Raw genomic sequence first — 23,333 nt, forward strand, 5'->3', positions numbered from 1 at the left:
AGTCCATTTTAGCCATTCAGCATGGTACATTATCCTAAGAAGTTAAATGATTCAGACTCCCTTAAATATTAATTGCATAAATTCTAGGCAGTTAATTATATGAGAGCATGAGCGTACTACTGAAGTGACTTTTTGCTGGGTTTTGTCTTCATATCTATAGTAGTGACATTAGCCACACTAATGCAGGACCTGTAAGGAATTTTTTGCATAAATTCTAGGCAGTTAAATATATGCGAGCATGAGGGTAGTACTTAAGTGACGCTTTTCTGGGTTCTGGGACCAGTAAGAAAACAAGTTAATGAAGTATTGCCATGCGAGTCCATTACTGAAAAGGGGCTTATTATCTCTGCTGCAGTATAACTTAATGATCTGATACCTGATACAACATTGCGCTAAATGTATGATATATTACAACACAAAATGTTCATATCTAAATTTGCATATCTGAAAATCTACAACTTTTTCCAAGATCTATCAATGTAAAAAAAAAAATTGTTAAAAACATTTCATATTCAAATTGGTGGGAAAATAGCAAATCATTTGAATGAAATACTCCATCTTTATAGAAGGAAGTAATTCTGATGAAATACTTCAATATATTTTTTTCAATTGGGTCCATATGACATGTCAGCTTATTAAGTATTTGTATACAACCCATGCATGAATGAAAAAAGTACTGAACAAGATAAAAAAAACAACAAAAAAACCTTTGACCTCTGAATGTAACCTTGACCCTAAAGCTATGGGACTGGGTCTTATGTATGACATCTCAAGTCAGGAAGCATCTGTGCCTATAATATATAAATCCTTTGATAGAATTGTCAGATGTAGATACATACAGAAAGGGAACAAAACAGAAGCTAACTTTGACAGTATTGTCAGAACGACAACGATGTTCCCTAAAGAATAAATATGTTATATATTGATCAGCTAAACTGACAAATTATCCCAAATGATTAGTACAACTGAAACCAGTTGCTAATTATTCCCCAGATTATTTGACGGGTTTAAGGTGTGACTAATATGAAATGGTATTTTGTATTTTGTAAAGAAATAGGACATCAAAATCGTTTGGATAACAATTATACAAATGGCAAACTGCCATTAAAACTAAAAGAAAATACAATGTATAATATTAAAGAGTAAAGGTAAAGGTAAGTTTTCTTTACCGTCGTTTGGTGAAACAATTAACATAAGCTCTATTGAGCTTTTCTGCGACCCTATATTAAGAACAGTTAAAACCAATTATTCCTCACCCCCAGCAATTTGCTGGTACCCATTTACAGCTTGGTTGACTGAGGCAATCATGATAAAGTGCCTTGCTCAAGGACACACCGCAATGGGAGTAGCCAGGATTCGAACCAGGGGCCTTCACCTCCGTAGGAAAGCGTCTTAGCCCTCTCGACCAATGCGTCCATGACACAGAAATGAAGCTTATTTTTAAATTATACACAAAGAAGCTGTTTTATCACGATAATAGTCACATAATTATAAGAATACATTTGGGCAAAATTTACTAAAGACTGACTTTAAAGAATCAAACTGAAAATGTCAATTATTTACAAAACAAGAGAGCCATGATGGCCCTAGGTTGCTCAACAGACTAACAAACCATAACAAACATGTTTGACCCAGGTTTTGAAACCACATGACCCAGTTTCAAACTTGTCTCAGTTTACAAAGAGATAAACATTCTGACCAAGTTTCATGAAGACTGGAGCAAATATGTGGCCTCTAGTGTTTTTTTCTTTAATTTGGCCTAGTGACCTAGTTTTTTACCCAACCGAACCCAATTTTTAACCCTTCTGAAATTTCATGGAGACAAATATTCTGACTAATTTTCATTAAGATTGGACCAAATATGCGGCCTGAGTGTAAACAAGCATTTTCTTTTATTTGACCTAGTGACCTAGTTTTTGACCCCTAATGACCAAGATTAGAACTCGTCCATGGTTTCATGAAAACAAAAAAGATGTCAAGATACCAAACATTCTGACCAAGTTTTATAAAGATTGAAACAAAATATGGCCCCTAGAGTGTAAACAAGTTTTTTCTTTGATTTGACCTGGTGACCTAGTTTTTGACCCTATGTGACCCAGATAAAAACTCATCCGAGATTTTATGGAGACAAACATTCTGACCAAGTTTCATGCACACCATATTCAAACTTGACCTAGATTTCATCAAGATCAAATATCATGAGTATCCACTGTAAAATGTAGCCTCTAATACTTACACATGATTGTATAGTTTTTCTTTGATTTGACCAGGTGACCTAGTTTTTGACCCCAGATGACCCAGATTCCAATTTTGTCTAGATTTCATCAAGACAAACATTCTGACAAACTTTTATGAGTTTCAATCTTAAAATGTTGTCTCTAGAGTGTTAATAAGATTTACATTGATCTGACCTAGTGCCTTAGTGTTTGACCCCACATAACCCAAATTCAAACTTGGCCTAAAGATCAAGATAAACATTCTGGCCAAGTTTCATAGATAGGGTCATAAATGTGGCTCCTAAAGTGTTAACAAGTTTTTCCTTTGATTTGACCGTGTGACCTAGTTTTTGATCCCACATGACCCAGATTCGAACTTGGCATATAGGTCATCATGATAAACATTCTGGCAAGGTTTCATGAAGATAGGGTCATAAATGTTGCCTTTAGAGTGTTAACAATATTTTCCTTTGATCTAACCTACTGACCTAATTTTTGACCCAATGTAACCCAGTTTCAAACTTGACCTAGAGATCATCAAGACAAAATGTTCTGACCAAGTTTCATAATGATTGGGTCATAACTGTGACCTCTAGAGTGTTAACAATGCAAATGTTGATGCACAATGGACGCCAGACAACACCAGACGCCAGACAATGACCAGTCACAATAGCTCACCTTGAGCACTTGGTGCTTCCGTGAGCTAAATAAAGCTATGGTACTGAGCATTCCTAAAAAGTTTGACTGAAATCCCACCAATAGTATAAAAGAAGTAGTCTGGCAGGACCGATAGACAGACAGACTGGCTGACAAGTCACCATAATTTTTATACAGGAAAACTAATTATAAATATAAAGTAGCAAAACATGTGACAAATGAGCAGCGCCATGGGAAAACCAACATAGTGGGTATGCGACCAGCATGGATCCAGACCAGCCTGCGCATCCAATTCCAATAGGCTTTAAAAGCGAACAGCATGGAGCTTGACCAGACTGCGCGGATGCGCAGGCTGGTCTGGATCCATGCTGGTCGCATACCCACTATGTTGGTTTTCTCATGGCACGGCTCAAATGGTCCAATCAGTCATATGACCATCATAATTCTAAAAACTAGAAAAGTGGAATACAACAATTCATAAAAGCTTTCAGATGTAATCTTAGGCCTGATAAGCAAAATCAAGAAAACTGCAGACCCACATTTATCAGGTGGTCAAAGTATGAAAAAACTCCTTTTTTATCAAAGCAGAAGAATTTTAATTTTTTTTTTATTACTTTGGTCCACTTTTGCACCTCTGTAAAGTCTTCCTTTAGCGGGTAGCTTAAGAGAACATATGTTATAAATAACAACGGAAAAAGGCATGTACTTTTGTACACATTTAGCGTGCATAAACAACTTCAAGGTCAATCTCATTGTAACTTGAATCAGTACAGTATGAGCTGTTATTAAGTTTCTAAATCTGACAATCACTGGTAAGATAACGAAAAAGTTTGCACCTGTTAAAACAGAAATTTTAAGTCAGGCTTATAAAGTTTGTTTTATTTGTACAAACAAAATCATTAAAACATGGGGAGGGAGGGCTTGTAACGTTTTTTTTTACAACCAAACCAGCTCCGTTTGCAACCATTAGATGAAGTGAAAGTGATTTTTATTGGTCATAAAATTTTCATGTATGTTTGTGAAAAAAAAATGTTTGTCAGGTATTTTTAAGTAAGTTACACTTGTGTACCTGTATATAAAAGTTCTCTAAATTTTTATTTATAATTATTTTTTTGTTGGATTTAACACTATGAAAACACAATTACTTAATTATAAGTCATATGGCGACTTTCCAGCTTTTGATGGTGGAGAAAGACTTAATGCATTATTTAGCCTGGTATTAAGCCAGCTGGATGGCATTCATTCTGTTTTGAACCCACAATGGTGAAATTCATAAATAACTTGTATTTTAGCAAGATGTCATAAGGATATGTGCATTTGAACTCTGCCTACATCACCCAGGTTTACAGTTAGCAATATAAAATTGTATAAATATCACAGGTATCAAGTGAGTTACTAGTCTTGATAAACCCAAGAAATATAATGTCACACTAGTCCTAACTCCTCCAAATGTATGCAGCATTTCTTTTTAATATACCAAAAAGTATATAGATGAAAAAAGGAAAGATATTTTTAAAATATTCTAAAAAATAACGATTATCTCTAAATACCTATCACCCATTTTGAAACTTAATGGAGCTGTTTCAGGACGGGGCGGGGCTTTCACCCTGATATAGTGGCCTGAATCCCCTGCTTATTTCCCGTAAATCAAGTTCTAAATTGGAGAACCCCCATCGCCCCTCCTTCTTTGCAAAGTCCACCCTCTACTTCAACAAGTGAATTCAATGAATTTATATCCTCCCTCTGAAAAAGTCGTTTCATGAATGAGGGGACTATATTTTGAAAGATTTCAACTTACAGATATATGAAAAGACCATGCAACAGCTTGTTGGTTCCTATTTTTTACAAAGTCAAGTGGACAAATTCTGCCCTATAGTGATCGATATTTGTATAAGTTTCATGAAGCTCCATCAATGGGTTAATTTATTTTGAGGGGATTTATGAATTCTAAAACAATCAAAGGGCAATAATACTGAAAAAGGAAAAGGTGGGCTCGAAGTATTTCTTAGAAAGGTCCTGTTAAAGCTTCCGAGAGAAGTCCCTTTACGGATCTACAAACAGATGATCTAGTTGTTTCCCCCTCCCCCTACAACCACAGGAATGCAACGTATGCTTACAGCCATTTTTTCCACCTCTCAGTGCGGTATATGAAGGAAGCTAAACATTTCATATTTTCATTGATAAAATATTTATAAAAGACATGAAAAGTCATGAATGAAAGTTTTTATATTTTGCTCTTATCTTCATGTGGAAATTATTTTCACACAGGCAGTAGATGACACTTTACAATGTCTGACTGATTATAATTCTTGTTAAGCAGTTTGGCATTCTTTTGACGTAGTGTAGCTCAGCACACACCTAAATTTCCGTAAAAAAGGAATGCCGAAATTGCTTACAGAGAATACTTAATTTGCAGATTTTCATTTCTGCTTCACTTCTTTAAGGAGTTTAAAAGATAACAAGAGATCACAGAGTGATCTTGGCGCCCACCAATGTGCCATTTTTGAGTGTTCCAAATTTCAAGACTTATTGACTAGCTCAAGGTCAAATTTCATTTCTGTACACAACACAAATCTATGCATGTGGTCCAAATTTGAAGCCTGTACCTTCAAAAATGTGAAAGTAGGTGACTAGGTCAATGTCAAGGTCAAAGTTTGTTTCGGTACACAAAACTATGCATGTGGTCCTAAATTTGAAGCCTGTAGCTACAGAAATGTGAAAGTAGGTCACTAGGTCAATCTTAAGGTCAAAGTTCATTTCGGTACACAAAACTATGCAAGTGGTCCAAATTTGAAGGCTGTAGCTTGAGAAATGTAAAAGTAGGTCACTAGGTCAAAATCCAGGTCAAATTTTACTTCGGAATACAAAACTATGCATGTGGTCCAAATTTGAAGCCTGTACCTTCAAAAATGTAAAAGTAGGTCACTAGGTCAATGTAAAGGTCAAAGTTTGTTTTGGTACACAAAACTATGCATGTGGTCCAAATTTGAAGGCTGTAGCTTAAGAAATGTAAAAGTAGGTCACTAGGTCAAAATCAAGGTCAAATTTTATTTCGGAATACAAAACTATGCATGTGGTCCAAATTTGAAGCCTATACCTTAAAAATGTGAAAGTAGGTCACTAGGTCAATGTAAAGGTCAAAGGTCATTTCAGTACACATAACTATGCAAGTGGTCCAAATTTGAAGGCTGTAGCTTGAGAAATGTAAAAGTAGGTCACTAGATCAAAATCAAGGTCAAATTTTATTTCAGAATACAAAACTATGCATGTGGTCCAAATTTGAAGCCTGTACCTTCAAAAATGTGAAAGTAGGTCACTAGGTCAATGTCAAGGTCAAAGTTTTTTTCGGTACACAAAACTATGCATGTAGTCCAAATTTGAAGGCTGTAGCTTGAGAAATGTGAAAGTAGGTCACTAGGTCAAAAATCAATGTCAAATTTCATTTTGAAACACGAAACTATGCATATGGTCCAAATTTGATGCCTGTACCTTCAAAAATGTGAAAGTAGGTCACTAGGTCAAATAAAGGTCAAAGTTTTTTCCAGTGCACAAAATTATGCATGTGGTCCAAATTTGAAGGCTGTAGCTACAGAAATGTGAAAGTAGGACACTAGGTCAAAATCAAGGTCAACTACTGTCAAGGTTCATCTTGCCACTCAAAAATATACATGTGGTCCAAGTTTGAATGTTGTAGTTACTGACAAGAACATTTTAAAAGCTTTTCCCTATATAAGTCTATATGAACCATGTGACCCCCGGGGCGGGGCCATATTAACCCTAGGAGGATAATTTGAAACAAACTTGGTAGAGAACCACTAGATGATGCTACATTACAAGTATCAAAGCCCTAGGCTTTGTGGTTTGGACAAAAAGATTTTCAAAGTTTTTCCCTATATAAGTCTATGTAAACCATATGACCCCCAGGGGGGGCCATATTTGACCCTAGGGGTATAATTTGAACAATCTTAGTTGAAGACCACTAGATGATGTCACATACAAAATATCAAAAGCCCTAGGCCCTGTGGTTTTGGACAAGAGGTTATTCAAAGTTTTTCCCTATATAAGTCTATATAAATCATGTGACCCCCAGGGCGCGGCCATATTTGATCCCAGAGAAATAATTTGAATCATCTTGGTAGAGGACCACTAGATGATGCTTCATACCAAATATCAAAGCCCTAGGCTCTGTGGTTTTCGACAAGAAGGTTTTCAAAGTTTTTCCCTATATAAATCTATATAAATTATAGAAATAAACAAAGGGCCATAACTCACTCATAAATTGTTAAACCAGTCTGATTTTCAGGGGGACACAACTAGGGTACCAATACATCATTTTGACAAAGTTTGGTCAAAATCCCCCCAGTAGTTTCTGAGGAGATGCGATAACGAGAAATTGTTAACGGACGGACGGACAGACGGACGGACGGAATGACGGACGGACGGACCACGGACGCAGAGTGATTTTAATAGCCCACCATCTGATGATGGTGGGCTAAAAATCAGACATGACAATATGCCTATCTAGCCTTTGTTTTTAATGCATGACCCTGACCTTTAACCAACTTGGAGGTAAGATTGTATTCTTCACTATAAACTTATTCTGACAAACATTTTTGCCGATTATTGTTATTTGAAAATCCAGGGAGTACTAAGATGCAGAGCTAGCATAAGTTTGTGATTAACAGTTGACAGTCAAAAAATTATCTATCCCCCAAAAAGGAAGTTGTAAATTAAGCAAACTTAAACAATGAGACAAACTTCAACAAAGCAAGGGCAAACAGTAACAGCCCTTTTTAAGTATCATCAGACTAGTTTGTAGAGGAAGCCGGAAACCCAACAATTGTTGCCCCAACAAGGTTTAACCCACAACTTCCAGACAAAAAGGCCCTCAACTATCCTTCCAGGCATAAATACCGCACATCGTTCTCCTTAGTTTCACATATTTATACCAAAATGCATACTTAAAAAAAGCTTTACCTGTAAGTTTGAATTACTTTCAGGTTCCTCAAACTCTGCACAATTTCCATCAACTTCAAAACCCAAGGATGCCTCTTTACTTATGTCTTGTTTTTCCGTCTCATTTCCAACTTGTGGATCACGGACTTCTTTCAGAACAGTTTGCTCCTTTTCTTCTTTGTCTTTTCTCTCCCTGAAAACATGTGTAAAACTGACAATGACCAAAGTTGTGCATAATATTAGGGCTATGAATAATATTGAATTCTAACATGGCTGGATTTTACTGCCAGTTAAACAAAGAAGAAAGTCAAGCTCTGTATATTCTGCGATAAACAACAGTTGACAACTTGACATGCAGATCGGTAAGAGAGCATTATGACATCAAAATGCCGCATGATGTACTATTCAATACTACTCGAATATATGAAACCCAGCATAATTTTTACCAAAATATTTCACTGAACATGTAAGAATGAAATAATCAATGCCTTCTTGTGGTTTGTCATCTCTTTTACCATGGTTCATCGTACAGATGCCTACAGATATTAAACCACTGGGGGAAACGCTCTCATGGTTCAATTGTTGTGCATCTGAACTCTGAACAGTGATAAATTGGACAACAAACCACTCAAAGACCTTGATTATTTTTTAAATAAAATGCCAATCACACAAGATCGCAAGGGGATTTGCAAAATGCTACAGTTATCGAGAGTTTCAAGAAGTCCAATCATAGATAATATTAAGAAAATGGCTAAGGTACATTGTGATTTGCTGAAGTAAATCCTGGTGCTTGAGTGATGATGCTGGCGTGAGTGGCGTTTAACAGCACTAGTACTGCTGGGAATACAAATGCACTCAGAACATTAAAACAACATTTTCCAAAGGGAAGTTAAGTAATGAAAACCTATGTAGATTAAACCTCTTTTCTTTCAATTTTTGGACTCCAGTTGTTTTAATGAAGTTATAATTGTTATTAACCAAAGATTCTTGAAAAAGAACTAGAGTTGGAAAAGTGTAATTCTACATGGCTATACCAGAATAGTTCTCATGTTGCAATTTTTACATGAGTTACCCAATTAAAAGAGGTTATTGAATTTGCTGATACCTACATATTATGTAATAGTACAATATACCTGTTACCCAAATTCATCATGAATGTATCATACATTTGTAATTAAATACTGTTTAGATGGAATTTAACTAGTATGAAACAACTTACATTGCATCTAAAACTTTGTTATCCACCTCCTGATACCATGTACTGCTGTTCCTCTGTCCCAACTTTCCCTGTTCCATATTAACAACCAATTTTTCTTTCTGACCGTGTCTACCTGCATCAAATATTTCATCGATTTTGATGCTCTTTCCCTTGTGTTTCTCTTTTGCTCTTTCACTCTGCTCTCCTTTTTGACCTTTGGTTTTCATATTTAATGTAGAACCATTATAGCTCTCTTCAGCAGTAACTTCTTTCTCTTTGTCCCTCTTTTCAAAGGTTCGGACATCTTCTTTTTTCATTTTTTGCTTTTCAAACATATCCGTCTGATCCTTTTCTATTTTGAAATTCTTGGATGAAGGCATCTTCAAAGACTGCTGTACATTAAAAGAGTCTTTCCTATCTTTTTCCATCTTAGAATCATCAACAATAACCGTTTCTGTGAACTTTTTCTCTTCATCGGTTACTTTCTCTTCATCGGTAATTAATGTTTTAATTTTATAAAACATTTCTACCTCTTTCTCATAATACTCTTTACCATCCTTAAATATTTCAACCATATCTCTTGGTTCAGCAGCATATTCAACTTCCTTCTGAGTAATGCCTGTGCTCATCTCTAAGTCCAGTAAATTCTTGAAGTCCTTCCTCTCCAAACCTTTTGGCTCATCTACCAAATTTACCTTTTCAAGACCATTTTCTTTTCCAAAGTCACTTTTAGCCAGTTGCATTTCTACTTCCTCGTTCTCTTTATTACTGTCAATCTGTTTGTCTGACTTCGACTTATTGTTACTACAGGACTTGGTCCTGTTTCTTTGTATTTTTGGTTTATTTTTTGTAGGAAGGCTAGCATGCTGTTTCTTCTTTTCTTCATTGGTAGTGACCTGTGATTCATGTTGAACTTGTTGTATCCTCTTTACTGACTGCAGACCCCTCTGACTCCCATGTTGATCAGCATGCGCATGGAACCTCCTACGTGGGTGTCCACTTCTTGGACTTCTATCCCAGGCCATAGCGTCATTCTCAGAGTCGCTGCCTCCGCTGGAGTTATAATCGTCACAATGCCGAGCAACATCGACTCGACTAAACATTATACAACACCTTTCAGAACTGTCAATTGAGTCACTGACAGTGTCCCCTTGAAATTCTGCTCTGACGATACCGCCACTGCCTTCCGGCATGCTTAAAATGTTTCTCGTCAACTCACTTAGTCAATCGTCTCTATAAATATGCTGCAAAAAATACAAGAAACAACAATTAACAAAAGACAGGCTAAAAAATTAGTGAATCTGAAAAATAAATCATTCAAACTATGCGTACAAAATTGTATTCCCGACATATGTTCACCTTTCGTACATAAAAAATATCAGCTGAATGACAAAACTATTTCCTTCAATACACAACTTATCTTCCTCCAAGCTATGAAAAAGATAGTTAAACAAATCCCTCTTTTCAACATGCATGTTATCAGATTTTCAACTTTAGGTTACATATTATTTGACTACCACAGTTAAAATAAACACTTAAATCGATCAAAACATGTAAAACTGATAGTCGACACTGTGCTGTACATTATTAATAGTACATTCATACGCTTATTACAAAGGTTCTATTTGACAATTACCACTAGTAAACAAAACTCACCTCAGACAGAGAATATTAATAAGATCTGAATATACTTCACTGTGTTGAACACAAGATGCAACAAATTGATGATAAAAAAAATTATGGTGTTCACATAAAACAAACTTATTTATCTTTTTATTCGAAGTTTCTACTCAAGTTTGCTTTAAGTTTTTTTTACCAGTGAAGAAAACGTTGAAAATACCAAATGAATTTAACTCCATTACTTTAAAATTCACTGACAAAGATATGAATAAAGTGTCTTTTAAACCGTCAACCATAAACAAGTTATAGCATGTAAATGTTTGTTGTTTATTTATAATACTGACTATTACAGAACAGGAAGCTGTCTTTTAGTGCACTACGCCTTCAGATGAATTGAACGGTATTTTTAAAGATTAGTTTTAGGAAATGAAAAGTGAATGTTAACCATTCAAAAAGTTATGATATAATTGAAACCTATGCACAAAAGTGCATTCTACAGACTATAAAGTATGATAAACTTAGATTTATTAGACCGTCATTCAAAAAAAAGTCACTACACGCATCTACAAAATCCTGTAACCCAGGCCAAAGAACTGGAAGTGGGCATTTTAACCGGGAATGGACATTTATGATGACCAGTTATTGGCCTACCATTTATGAGTGACGTTATTCTTTGGGGTCTGTGAATCTCTTTTAGTTTATTTCCCCTTTTGTCGCAACAAATATTTCTTTAACGTCAATGTTTTAAAGGATTATCTGATTATTCGTGCAATTGAGTGATTGTAATTGTGTTTATATGGTGGAATACAGGCTTTTCATGCTGACCCAAAAATTATCATGTTAGGCACAAATGATTCTGCCTTTGTGACCAGTGCAGATCATGATCAAACTGCACAGATGTTCCCTATTCAGTCAGTATTTTTTTGGCATGCACCCCTTTGAACAGTTAATGGTACTGTCTAAACTGATAGATGGACAAGTTCACTATAGAAATTTAGTAAAGTAAGGGCTAAGGGCTATCTAGAAATTTCAGTCAAAGAGACACTGATGGTTGGCTGCAATAGGGATCATCTACTTGGCATGTCCAGTCATCCTGCTAAATTTCAACTCCCTTAACCTAGTGGTTCTCAAGTCACTGTTCAGGCTCCTGTGACCTTGACCTTTGATCAAGTGATCTCAAAATAAATAGGGGTCATCTACTCTGCATGTCCAATCATCCTATTAAGTTTCAACATTCTGGGTCAAGTGGTTCTCAAGTTATTGATCGGAAATGGATTTCCATGTTCAGGCTCCTGAGACCTTGACCTTTAACAGAGTGACCCCAAAATCGATAGGGGTCATCTACTCTGCATGTTCAATCATCCTATGAAGTTTCAACATTCTGGATCAAGACGTTCTCAAGTTATTGATCCGAAATGGTTATCAATGTTCAGGCCCCTGTGACCTTGACCTTTAACGGAGTGAACCCAAAAACAATACGGGTCATTTACTCTGCATGAACAATCATCCTATGAAGTTTCAACATTCTGGGTTGAGAGATTTTCAAGTTATTGATTGGAAACGGTTTTCCATGTTCAGGCCCCTGTGACCTTGACCTTTAACAGAGTGACCCCAAAATCGTTAGGGGTCATCTACTCTGCATGACCAATCATCGTATTAAGTTTCAACATTCTGGGTCAAGTGGTTCTCAAGTTACTCACTGGAAATAGTTTTCAATGTTCAGGCCCCTGTGACCTTGACATTTAACAGAGTGACCCCAAAATTGATAGGGGTCATCTACTCTGCATGTTCAATCATCCTATGAAGTTTCAACATTCTGGATCAAGACGTTCTCAAGTTATTGATCGGAAATGGTTATCGATGTTCAGGCCCCTGTGACCTTGACCTTTAACGGAGTGATCCCAAAAACAATAGGGGTCATTTACTCTTCATGAACAATCATCCTATGAAGTTTCAACATTCTGGGTCGAGAGGTTTTCAAGTTATTGATTGGAAACGGTTTTCCATGTTCAGGCCCCTGTGACCTTGACCTTTAACAGAGTGATTCCAAAATCGTTAGGGGTCATCTACTCTGAATGATCAATCATCCTATTAAGTTTCAACATTCTGGGTCAAGTGGTACTCAAGTTTTTGATCGGAAATGGTTTTCAATGTTCAGGCCCCTGTGACCTTGATCTTTAAAGGAATGACCCCCAAAATCGATAGGGGTCATCTATTTTGCATGTACAATCATCCTATGAAGTTTTTAATATTCTGGGTCAAGTGGTTCTCTAATTATTGATCGGAAATGGTTTTCAATGTTCAGGCCCCTGTGACCTTGACCTTTGAGTGAGTGACCCCAAAATCATTAGGGGTCATCTACTCTTCATGATCAATCATCCTATGAAGTTTCAACATTCTAGGTCAAGTGGTTAACTAGTTATTGATCGAAAATGCTTTTTAATGTTCAGGCCCCTGTGACCTTGACCTTTGATGTAGTGACCCCAAAATCAATAGGGGTAATCTACTCTTCATGACCAATCATCCTATGAAGTTTCAACATTCTGGGTCAAGTGGTTCACTAGTTATTGATCGGAAACGGTTTTCAATGTTCAGGCCCCTGTGACCTTGACCTTTGACGGAGTGACCCCAAAAACAATAGGGGTCGTCTACTCCAGCAGCCCTACAACCCTATGAAGTTTGAAGGTTCTAGGTCAAATGGTTCTCCAGTTATTGCTCGGAAATGAAGTGTGACGTACGTACGGACGGACGGACTGACAGGGCAAAATCAATATGTCTCCCCCACAGGAGAGGGGGAGACATAATAACCACTTCAGGCCCCCGTTAAATGTGTATAGTAAAACACCGACTACTCAATGTCATTAGAGAATCAGCTTAACGCGTTAGCTTTTCAGGAGTTTAAGAGCGCATCAAGCAAAGAAGATATGAGCAGCGCCATGAAAAAACAAACATATAATGTGTTTACGACCAGTATGGATCCAGACCAGCCTGCGCATCCGCGCACTCTGATCAGGATCCGTGCTGTTCGCTTTCAAAGCAATTGCAATCAGAGAAACAATTAGCTAACAGCATGGATCCTGACCAGACTGCGCGGATGTCTTACATACCGGTATTACTTTGCAACCTTTATGTTGAGATACATGTATTTCTTTTAAATTATATTTATTAGATTCAGTGTTGCTATATTTTTTGGTCTGTCCGTTCAATTCTAATATAATAAAGTTACATTTAAGCCGATGCTACGGAGCATGAGCAGTTTGGCACTTCTAACTACTTGTCATGAACAGATTCAATGAAACCGAGTCTGCTGTTACTTTACATGTTTTCATCCAATGTCGGTCGGTTGGTCGGTCGGTCCGTAGACCAATCCGTTTCCGGATGATAACTCAAGAATTAAACCGAGTCTGCTGCTACTTTACATGTTTTCATTCAACCGGAGAGTACTGAGATCATGTGTGGAGGGTGTGTAGGTTGCCGATTGTGATTGCGGCTCCACTACCTAAATAACATTGCTCATCCTCCTCATACATCTTACAATGTTAACTATAAATATATCTTGTTTAAACTGACATTTTGTAATGTATATGTTATGTTCATGTCAGATGCCCGATAAGGGCTTGACTACCAATAAATGCATCCTATCATTCCAAAGGATCTTTTTGTAGATGTATCAGATGTTGTTAACCACACAGGGACCGCAAACACTGAAAATGGGGTTTGAAAATCTCATTTTAGTTGTTTCCTTGTTAAAACAGGGTATATAACAGGAAACGATTGTGTTCCAACTCCAAATTTTTATAAACCACAAATATCTGTGTAATTTATATAGCAGATACCTTGAGGCTGAAACTTGTAAGGTATTTCAGACCCCTGCTGTCACAAAACAAGAGGGCCACCGAGGGCCCTTATTTGCTCACCTGACCTGACAAGCACTTTAAGAAAGGTCAATGTTACAATGATATGCCGATTAACCACTGCATTGACCATGTCTTAAAGATCCATGATGTGATCATTGGCAAGACTTATAATGTCAACAATTTTTTAAATATTCAATACCTGGATACTGTAATTGCCTATTTTTAAGAAGAGTTTATATAATCAGGAGATGATATCATGTATCTAACTAAGGTCATTGCAAGAACATAATTCATATACTTGGAATGCAGTTTAGTTATGCAAGATGTAATATGCCTGGATTTTACCCTTATCATGCTGGGCACGATTGATTCTGCCTTTGCGACCAGTGTAGATCATGATCAGCCTGCACATCCATGCAGTCTGCTCAAGATCTGCACTGTGCGCTATTCAGTCAGTATCTTTTTTGGTAAGAACCCCTCTAACAGTTAATGGTACGGTCCAAACTGAAAGACAGAAAAGTTCATTATAGGAATTTAGCAGGGTAAGGGTTATCACATACCCTATCAACATTATTATGATGTTAACGTTACAATTGATTAAGGATCGTTGTAGGTGGACTTCCTATTCTTAAAAAAAAAATGTGAAACTATTTAAAACATTTTGTTCTGGTTAGCAATGACCTCCTACACATTATTCAATCTCATCTTAAATATTTTCACATCCTCTTTTAAAGAACAAAGGACACAAGTTGCAATCACCTTTTAAGGTTTAAAACTATAACAGTTATTCACTGAGCCTCCACATGAACAAAAAAAAAAAAATTCTTTCTGATAAACATGATGACCCTGGATCGCTCACCTGAGTAATATGAGCTATATGTTTCAAATGTCAAACTGATGCTAAAATATTAAAGAAGTAGGTCAGTAGGTCACATTTATGGTCACTGAAAGACAGTTTAAAGACTGGTGTACAAAACTGTACATGTCATCCAAATTTCAAGACTGTATCTTAAAACACAAGGAAGTAGGTCAGTAGGTGATATTCATGATCACTGAAATTCATTTTTAAGATCAGTCTGCAAAACTGTACAATGTCATCCAAATTTCAAGGCTATATGTTAAAAAACAAGAAAGTAGGTCAGTAGGTCATATTCATGGTCACTGAAAGTCAGTTTTAAGATCAGTTTGCTAAACTGTACATGTCATCCAAATTTTAATGCTGTATCTTAAAAAACAAAAAAGAAGGTCAGTAGGTCACATTCCACATAACCCAGATTCACACTTGACCTAATGATCATCAAGGTTAACATTCTGACCAAGTTTCATGAAGATACAGTCATAAATGTGGCCTCTAGAGTGTTAGTAAGCTTTTCCTTTGATTTGACTTTGTGACCTTGTTTCTGATCCCACCTGACCCAGATTTAAATCTGACCTAAAGATCATCAAGATTAACATTCTGACCAAGTTTCATTAAGATATGGTCATAAATGTGGCCTCTACAGTGATAACCAGCTTTACCTTTGATCTGACTTGGTGACTAAGTTTTTGACCCTACACGACCTAGATCCAAACTTGACCTAAAGATCATCAAGCTTAACATTCTGACCAAATTTCATGAAGATACTATCATAAATGTGGCCTCTAGAGTGTTAACAAGCTTTTCCTTTGATATGACCTGGTGACCTAGTTTTTGACCCCAGATGACCCAATATCAAATTAGTCCAAGATTTTATTGAGGGTAACATTCTGACAAAGTTTCATTAAGATAATGGGCCAATATTGTGTTAACAGTCAAATTGTTGACGACAAACACAGGGCGATCACAAAAGCTCACCTTGATCGAGCACTTCGTGCTCGCGCGAGCTGAAAATAAGAGAGCGGTAATGGAAAATATTAATGGCCATTACTTGGGCGTAAAAATTGTTTTGGCCAGACCATAAATGTTTTTATGGCCTTGGAGAGTTTTTTCTTCAACTTTTTAACAAAAAGTTGCAAAACTGCACTTTTTTGTCAGTGATGTTAGAAATTAACTTACTGATGCTCTAAAGGCATAACCACCTGTATTCATTTTTTGACAAAAAAAAAAAAATTCTGAAAAGTCCCACTTAAAAAAAAAAACGGACCTACCTACCTACCCTAATTTTTTTTAGCATGTTACTGGAAACAAACAATTTTTTTTATGCCCAAGTACTTCCTGTTTATGTATCATTAAGTAGGGTATAAAAATATTCTATAAATCAATATTGTTAAAGGCAGTACTTTGTAAGTAGAAGTATAATTTTACATAAATTTCTATCACATGATATGTCATCTAATTTGTCTTGATTATACAATGTAGCTCAACATTTAAAATAACTTTGAAGGTATTTCAGAATGTAAGAAAAACGTCATATCTTTTTAATTGTGAAATAGCCCTATCTAGATGAGGCTTAAAAAATTGTTTGTTTCCAGTATCCAAACCTACCCTAAAACTTTGCCGCGACCCTAAATGATTTTATGGCGTTTTGTTTTTTTTTCCCGATATTTTCCGTTTTTCTTATATTTTTCACTTTGTGTTGCTCTTTCTTCATTGTAAAAAAAAAAAAAAAAAAAATGTTCCTACCTACCTACCCTATTTCTAGGGGGCATGTTACCAGAAACAAATAATGCTTTTTTAGGCCTTGGGATGAAAAAGGGCTATAAAAGTAATAGAAATTTATGCTCTCTCTAGGGGGTATCAACGTTCTTCAGTCTACACTCAAGATCTAGACCTCCTGCAAGTGTTTTGAATCATTATTATGGACCAAATCAAGTTATATATTTTATTTTGTTTATAATATTAGAAAAGAATAAATTAGACAGATACCGTGGTATTTCGTAAGAGCATGTCATCACTGTTCTTTGAAAAAAGTTGTATAGTTATAAAATGTCAGTTCAGGCTGGAAAATTTGTTTTCATCATCTGAAAATACTGTAGCCAATAAACAATTCAAAGTTGCTAAAACATCCAGGATTTTCTGTCTTAAATTATTCTGTTTTGCTTTGAATACCAGGTACACCAGTCAAAACAAGAGCAGTTGTTTGTAAAACAAATTTGCCTTCAATACATAAATTGCTGTTGAGGTAATTAGGTTTTTGACCTTTGACCAAATGACCATGCAGTTTCAAGTTGACCAAGATTTCATAAAGAAAAACATTCTGAACAGGTTATAAGAAAGGCCATTTTTTGAATGACATTACCTAAGTGACTTTGTGTTTTACCCCAGAGGACCCAGTTTCAAACCAGTCTGAGATATTTTTTTAAGACATTTAAACATTCTGACCACATTTCAAGAAGATTATGTGCCAGTGTGAACAGTGTTAACAAACTTGAATTGTGGATGCCTGACACCAGACCAGCTACATATTGCTATAGAATATAATATTTATCTGAATTTTCTTATTATCTTAATTTATAATGTTTGTCAACAAAAGGTGATTCAGCTGCATGTTAAATGTTTGTATGATTTTAGCTTTTAACTCTTTTAACTTCCCATTAAACTGATCTATAAGGAAATTATAATTATAAAATACTGTAATGAATTATCATCACAAGTTGTGACACTGTCAAAGAGATCTTCAATGTTATCTTCCCGGAGAATAATCTGCACCAGATTCCCACAGCTTAGCTACAATTCATCCCCCTACATGTGCACCACTTAAGATACGGACATTAAATATGATATAAACATATAATTTAACAATGCACTTGTAACACATGATAATGACTTTCCTTTATATACATGTTTTCACCATGGACATTATCTGAATGTCCGACACTCACATTATCAGTAAATTTTTCTGAAGTATATGAAATTTCCACTATGGAAAGGGTCCTGATCAACAGTTAACAATGAAGAAGAAAAGAAAGTCCTTACATATTAAAAGGCTATACAGTCAAGGTTTGTTCACTCGAATTCCAGATATTTCGTACACTTTGTGCAAACTCATCATCAGGTCCAGGCAAAATCCCTTTTATAATGCATAATTTTTTACGGCTCGAACAACCGATAACTCAAATGAATTTTGCTGGTCTCGTCAATATCAAGGATCAAGGTTAGACTGTAGTTCATATGAGCTGCGCCATGAGAAAACCAACATAGTGCATTTGCACTATATAGTTTTTCTCATGGTGCGACTCAAATAAATCATTCAAGACACCAAGAACAGTAAATAAAAGCAAGGTTTATTCATCGCATTACTGGCTAGATGATCATGCAGTTGCAGTTCAATTTTTTTTTTAAATTCCCTTTGAGTAACAATTGCCTGATGCATCCAGTGACTTGCTTCCGTAAATGTAAAAGAAACAAGAGCTGTCTCCATAGGATGACATATGCCCCCGATGGCACTTTGAATGAGTAGTTATGGCCGATGTTAGAGTTTAGGACCTTTGACCTACGGAGCTGGGTCTTGTGCGCGACACGTCGTCTTACTGTGCCACACATTCATGCGTAGTTATTTTAAAATCCATGCATGAATGACAAAGATATGGACCGGACACGCCCATCAATGCACTATCATGAAAAATGACCTTTAACGTCTAAGTGTGACCTTGACCTTTGAGCTACAGACCTGGGTCTTGCGCGCGACACGTCGTCTTACTGTGGTACACATTCATGCCAAGTTATTTGAAAATCCATCCATGGTTGACAAAGATATGGACCGGACACGCCCATCAATGCACTATCCTTTACTGTTTAAGTGTGACCTTGACCTTTGAGCTACGGACCTGGGTCTTGCGCACGACACATCGTCTTACTGTGGTACACATTCATGCCAAGTTATTTGAAAATCCATCCATCGATGACAAAGATATGGACCGGACACGCCCATCAATGCACTATCCTTTAATGTCTAAGTGTGACCTTGACCTTTGAGCTACGGACCTGGGTCTTGCGCACGACACGTCGTCTTACTGTGGTACACATTCATGCCAAGTTATTTGAAAGTCCATCCATCGATGACAAAGATATGGACCAGACACGCCCATCAATGCACTCTCCTTTAATGTCTAAGTGTGACCTTGACCTTTGAGCTACGGACCTGGGTCTTGCGCGCGACACGTCGTCTTACTGTGGTACACATTCATGCCAAGTTATTTGAAAATCCATCCATCGATGACAAAGATATGGACCGGACACGAAAATTGCGGACAGACTGACAGACCGACAGACTGATAGACCGACAGACTGACAGACGGTTCAAAAACTATATGCCTCCCTTCGGGGGCATAAAAAAAAACAATGTCGCAATGAGATGTCTATATGTATTGTTTTCTATTTTTTTTCCTGAATAAAAGTGCATTTTCATGCGTAATATGTTTAATCAGAACTTGTTTTATGCAATGTACATGGTTGATAAAGAGGAAAATATAGAGTACATATATAATGTGATATGAAACATTTGATGGGTGAATAACCAACTAACATGTATATACAAAGATTGTATCATGCTTTCCTTTAAGATTTAAGCAACAGCATCTTATTAATATGAAGTATTAGTAAACAAGGACTTTAATATGAGACCTTATTATCTTAAAGATTTCAGTGTTACTTTAAGTGTTCCACTAAATGCATAATTATTCATTCAGTTAAGGTTAGTTTACATGTATATCTAGTGACATTACAAGTAGTTACCTTAGTACCAGTATCTTTCATTAAAACTTTATTTTTAAGATGTACCAGGCTACCTTAGTTTTGACTTAGATGGGTTTACAATAGAATTTTGTCTGGAATTCTTGTCTGGAGTCTGGAATTCCTGTCTGGAATTCCAACAGTAAACCATGGTTTCATTCTCAACTGTGCTTAAAAGTTTATCAGAAATCAATGAAACAGATTTACTGACATCTCCCACTTTCACCTGATTTGTTTTCCTATTAAAACAAAGGCTGAAAAATGTGTGCTATTGTGCAACAATTCATTTTTCTGACGTCACAATCATGACGTCATATATAGCGTCAAACGGCATAGCGGCCCGCTGGAAAAGATTTAACTATCAGAAAACAGGCAAATATTTGGTGGATGATGTAAAGGATGTAAGGGATATAAGTTAGCAGGGGCCCAGTAGCCCATGGCTCCTAGATTTTGGGCTGGCCCCTAAATTGTTGGAGAAAATGCCCATATACCTAATGTAAAACATTTATTTTTGACAGCCTGCATGGGCCCCTAAGTAAAAATAGCTAGTTTATAATCCTTGATAACACGTTAGAATCGAAATAATTATATCTCACATAGTGATAATATTGCTCTTGCATAAAATCATTGTTTATTGTTCAGATGGGTATTATTATATTACTCCGGCTGTGCCCTCATGATATAATTCTTTTGCATCTGAACTCCAAACAATGAATTTATTCAATGACAAATCACTAAATGAGATATAACATTTCTTAAATAATTCAAGTTTAATTAAACAGTTAATATTTAGTGGTAATTTTCATTTGCAAAATATTCCTGTACACTTGATATCAGAACATGAGGTATAAAATCCATCCACTCTCATTTTTTTTACCTGAATGTACCTTTAATATTTGTTTTTGCTACCTCTCCTCTAGACCATAACCAACTGTACCTCTCCTCTAGACCATAACCAACTGTACCTCTCCTCTAGACCATAACCAACTGTACCTCTCCTCTAGACCATAACCAACTGTGTTCAAGAGGACTTTATCCTATTTTTACTACATAATAATGACCTGTCACTTAATATGGCAAATCGCCCAGATAAAACACTTTAACAAACCACAATATAGCTTTAACAATTTTGATATTTTTTTTGCAGTGTTAAATCACACAAAGTACATTTTAATCAACTTTAGATTTCAAAACTAGTACCCTTCATAAAAGAAAAAACACAATACTCACAAATATGACAATCCGTGATTAATCAAAGTCAATTTAAAACTATTAAACAGTCTGACTTTGCCAGCAGGGGGAGCTTTTTACTTAATGCGCAAATGATATCTATGTATAGTATATACAAATTCCTGTAAATATGCTATAAATATACTGAACTCTTTCTCCAGGAATTCAATACTGATCAAGGTCAATCATATCGCAATGTTTGAGAAACCAAAACTTATATAATTATATATACTAATAATAAACATAACCACATGATTATATCTCCACCACTGTTGATTAATTTTTTCAAATCCATATTTATGCAATCTTTAATAAATACAAATTACCCAAGTGAAATGATGACCACGGCTGACCAAGGTCACCATAGTTTTTCATGGCTGACCATGTTTTAACGTGGTCAACCATCAAATACCATGGTGAAAACATTGTCAAGAGCAAGATCGGCCGTGGTCGACCATGGTGAGATGAGATTGGCCATGGTCAACCGTGGTCAGAAAAGACGTTCAAGTTTGACTATGGTCAACTTTTTTTCAACCACGGTTGACCATGCACTACCATGGTCATGTTAGTAATTTTCACACGTATCAAGTTTTACAATGCACCAAAGACGCCTGACTGCATTTTGGCTCCAAAAGTTTTCCTACTTATAGAATAGTTTTCCTGCATTTATAGACAGATTCAGAGGTAAACTTTCATAGTCTATTATTACTATAATTTGTTGTTACCTTAGCAATTTTATGACAAATAAATGACTGACTTGCAAAAATAGATATAGACTGCAATTGTCATGTATTTTCACCGCCCTTTCAAATTCATATAATTTATACAATTTTGCATACATCAATGGTATGATTCATTACCTTTTTTGCCAAAATGATAGTTTGCTTGAAAGTGCAGAGAAAAGCACCACCTAGTGATGTGGGGTATTTTTGACAATTTTGATAGTTTTTTTTTTCCTGAAAAACAGTTAAAATTGTCAAAAACTTCCCCCATATCATAGGTGGCAAATCATTTCCATAAAAGGTAATGAACTGTAGTACTCAGCTCAGAGATGCAGATACCCATAACCCTACATCCATTTTGAAAAATTGACCCAAAATACTGAAATTGTCAGTATATTTATGTATAAATGGAGGGAACAATCTCTCAGAATTTTGAAATTTCTCCATTTTGATTTTACGGAAGATTCAAATTTCTTTTATCAAAATTTAGCCACCGACAATGTTCCATAATATAAAACTAGGTATCGACAACCTAAGAGATGGTTCCCTCTGAAATTCAGGCTTATATAAAATTTAAAAACAAGAGGACCAAGATGGCCCTAGGTCGCTCACCTAAGAAACACTCCATAACAGTGTAAAACATGTTTGACCTAGTGATTTCATGGAAACAAATATTCTGACCAATTTTCATTAAGATTGGACCAAAAAATTGGTCTCTTGCGATAAAACAAGCATTTTCTTAGATATGACCTAGTTTTTGATCCTAGATGACCCATGTTCAAACTCGACCTAGATTTTATCAAGGCAATCATTCTGACCAAAATTCATGAAGATCAACTGAAAAATACAGCCTCTATCACATACAGATGTTTTTTCTTTGATTTGACCAAGTGACCTAGTTTTTGACCTCAGATGACCCATATTCAAATTCGACCTAGATTTTATTAAGGCAATCAACCTGACCAAATTTCATAAAAATCAATTGAAAAAAACAGTCTCTATCGCATACACAAGATTTTTCTTTAATTTGACCTAGTGACCTAATTTTTGACCTGAGATAACCCATATTCAAAATCGACCTAGATTTCATCAAGGCAATCACTCTGACCAAATTTCATGAAGATCAATTGAAAAATACATCCTCTATTGCATACACAATGTTTTTCTTCGATTTGACCTAGTGACCTAGTTTTTGATCCGAGATGACCCATTTTCGAACTCGGCCTA

At 36.0% G+C, this 23,333-nt stretch overlaps 1 protein-coding gene across 3 annotated transcripts in view; it reads right to left on the bottom strand.

The window, feature by feature from the left end:
- LOC128545948 (uncharacterized) overlaps nt 1–23,333 on the bottom strand; it is a 58,091-nt gene that overhangs the window by 16,432 nt on the left and 18,326 nt on the right. The window contains exons 1-3 of one of the 3 annotated variants that reach the window (XM_045312741.2): nt 21,385–21,470; nt 9,049–10,271; nt 7,851–8,022 (exon numbers count right to left, since the gene is read on the bottom strand). In XM_045312741.2, coding sequence (XP_045168676.2) covers nt 7,851–8,022; nt 9,049–10,220 — 1,344 coding nt within the window. In that variant the 5' untranslated portion in view covers nt 10,221–10,271; nt 21,385–21,470. Of the gene's footprint in view, nt 1–7,850; nt 8,023–9,048; nt 10,272–10,386; nt 10,525–21,384; nt 21,471–23,333 lie in introns of those variants that run through there. The other 2 variants (XM_045312742.2, XM_045312740.2) reach the window with 2 other exon arrangements.

Source organism: Mercenaria mercenaria, chromosome 11, assembly GCF_021730395.1.
Source record: "Mercenaria mercenaria strain notata chromosome 11, MADL_Memer_1, whole genome shotgun sequence".
Lineage (NCBI taxonomy): Eukaryota > Metazoa > Mollusca > Bivalvia > Venerida > Veneridae > Mercenaria > Mercenaria mercenaria.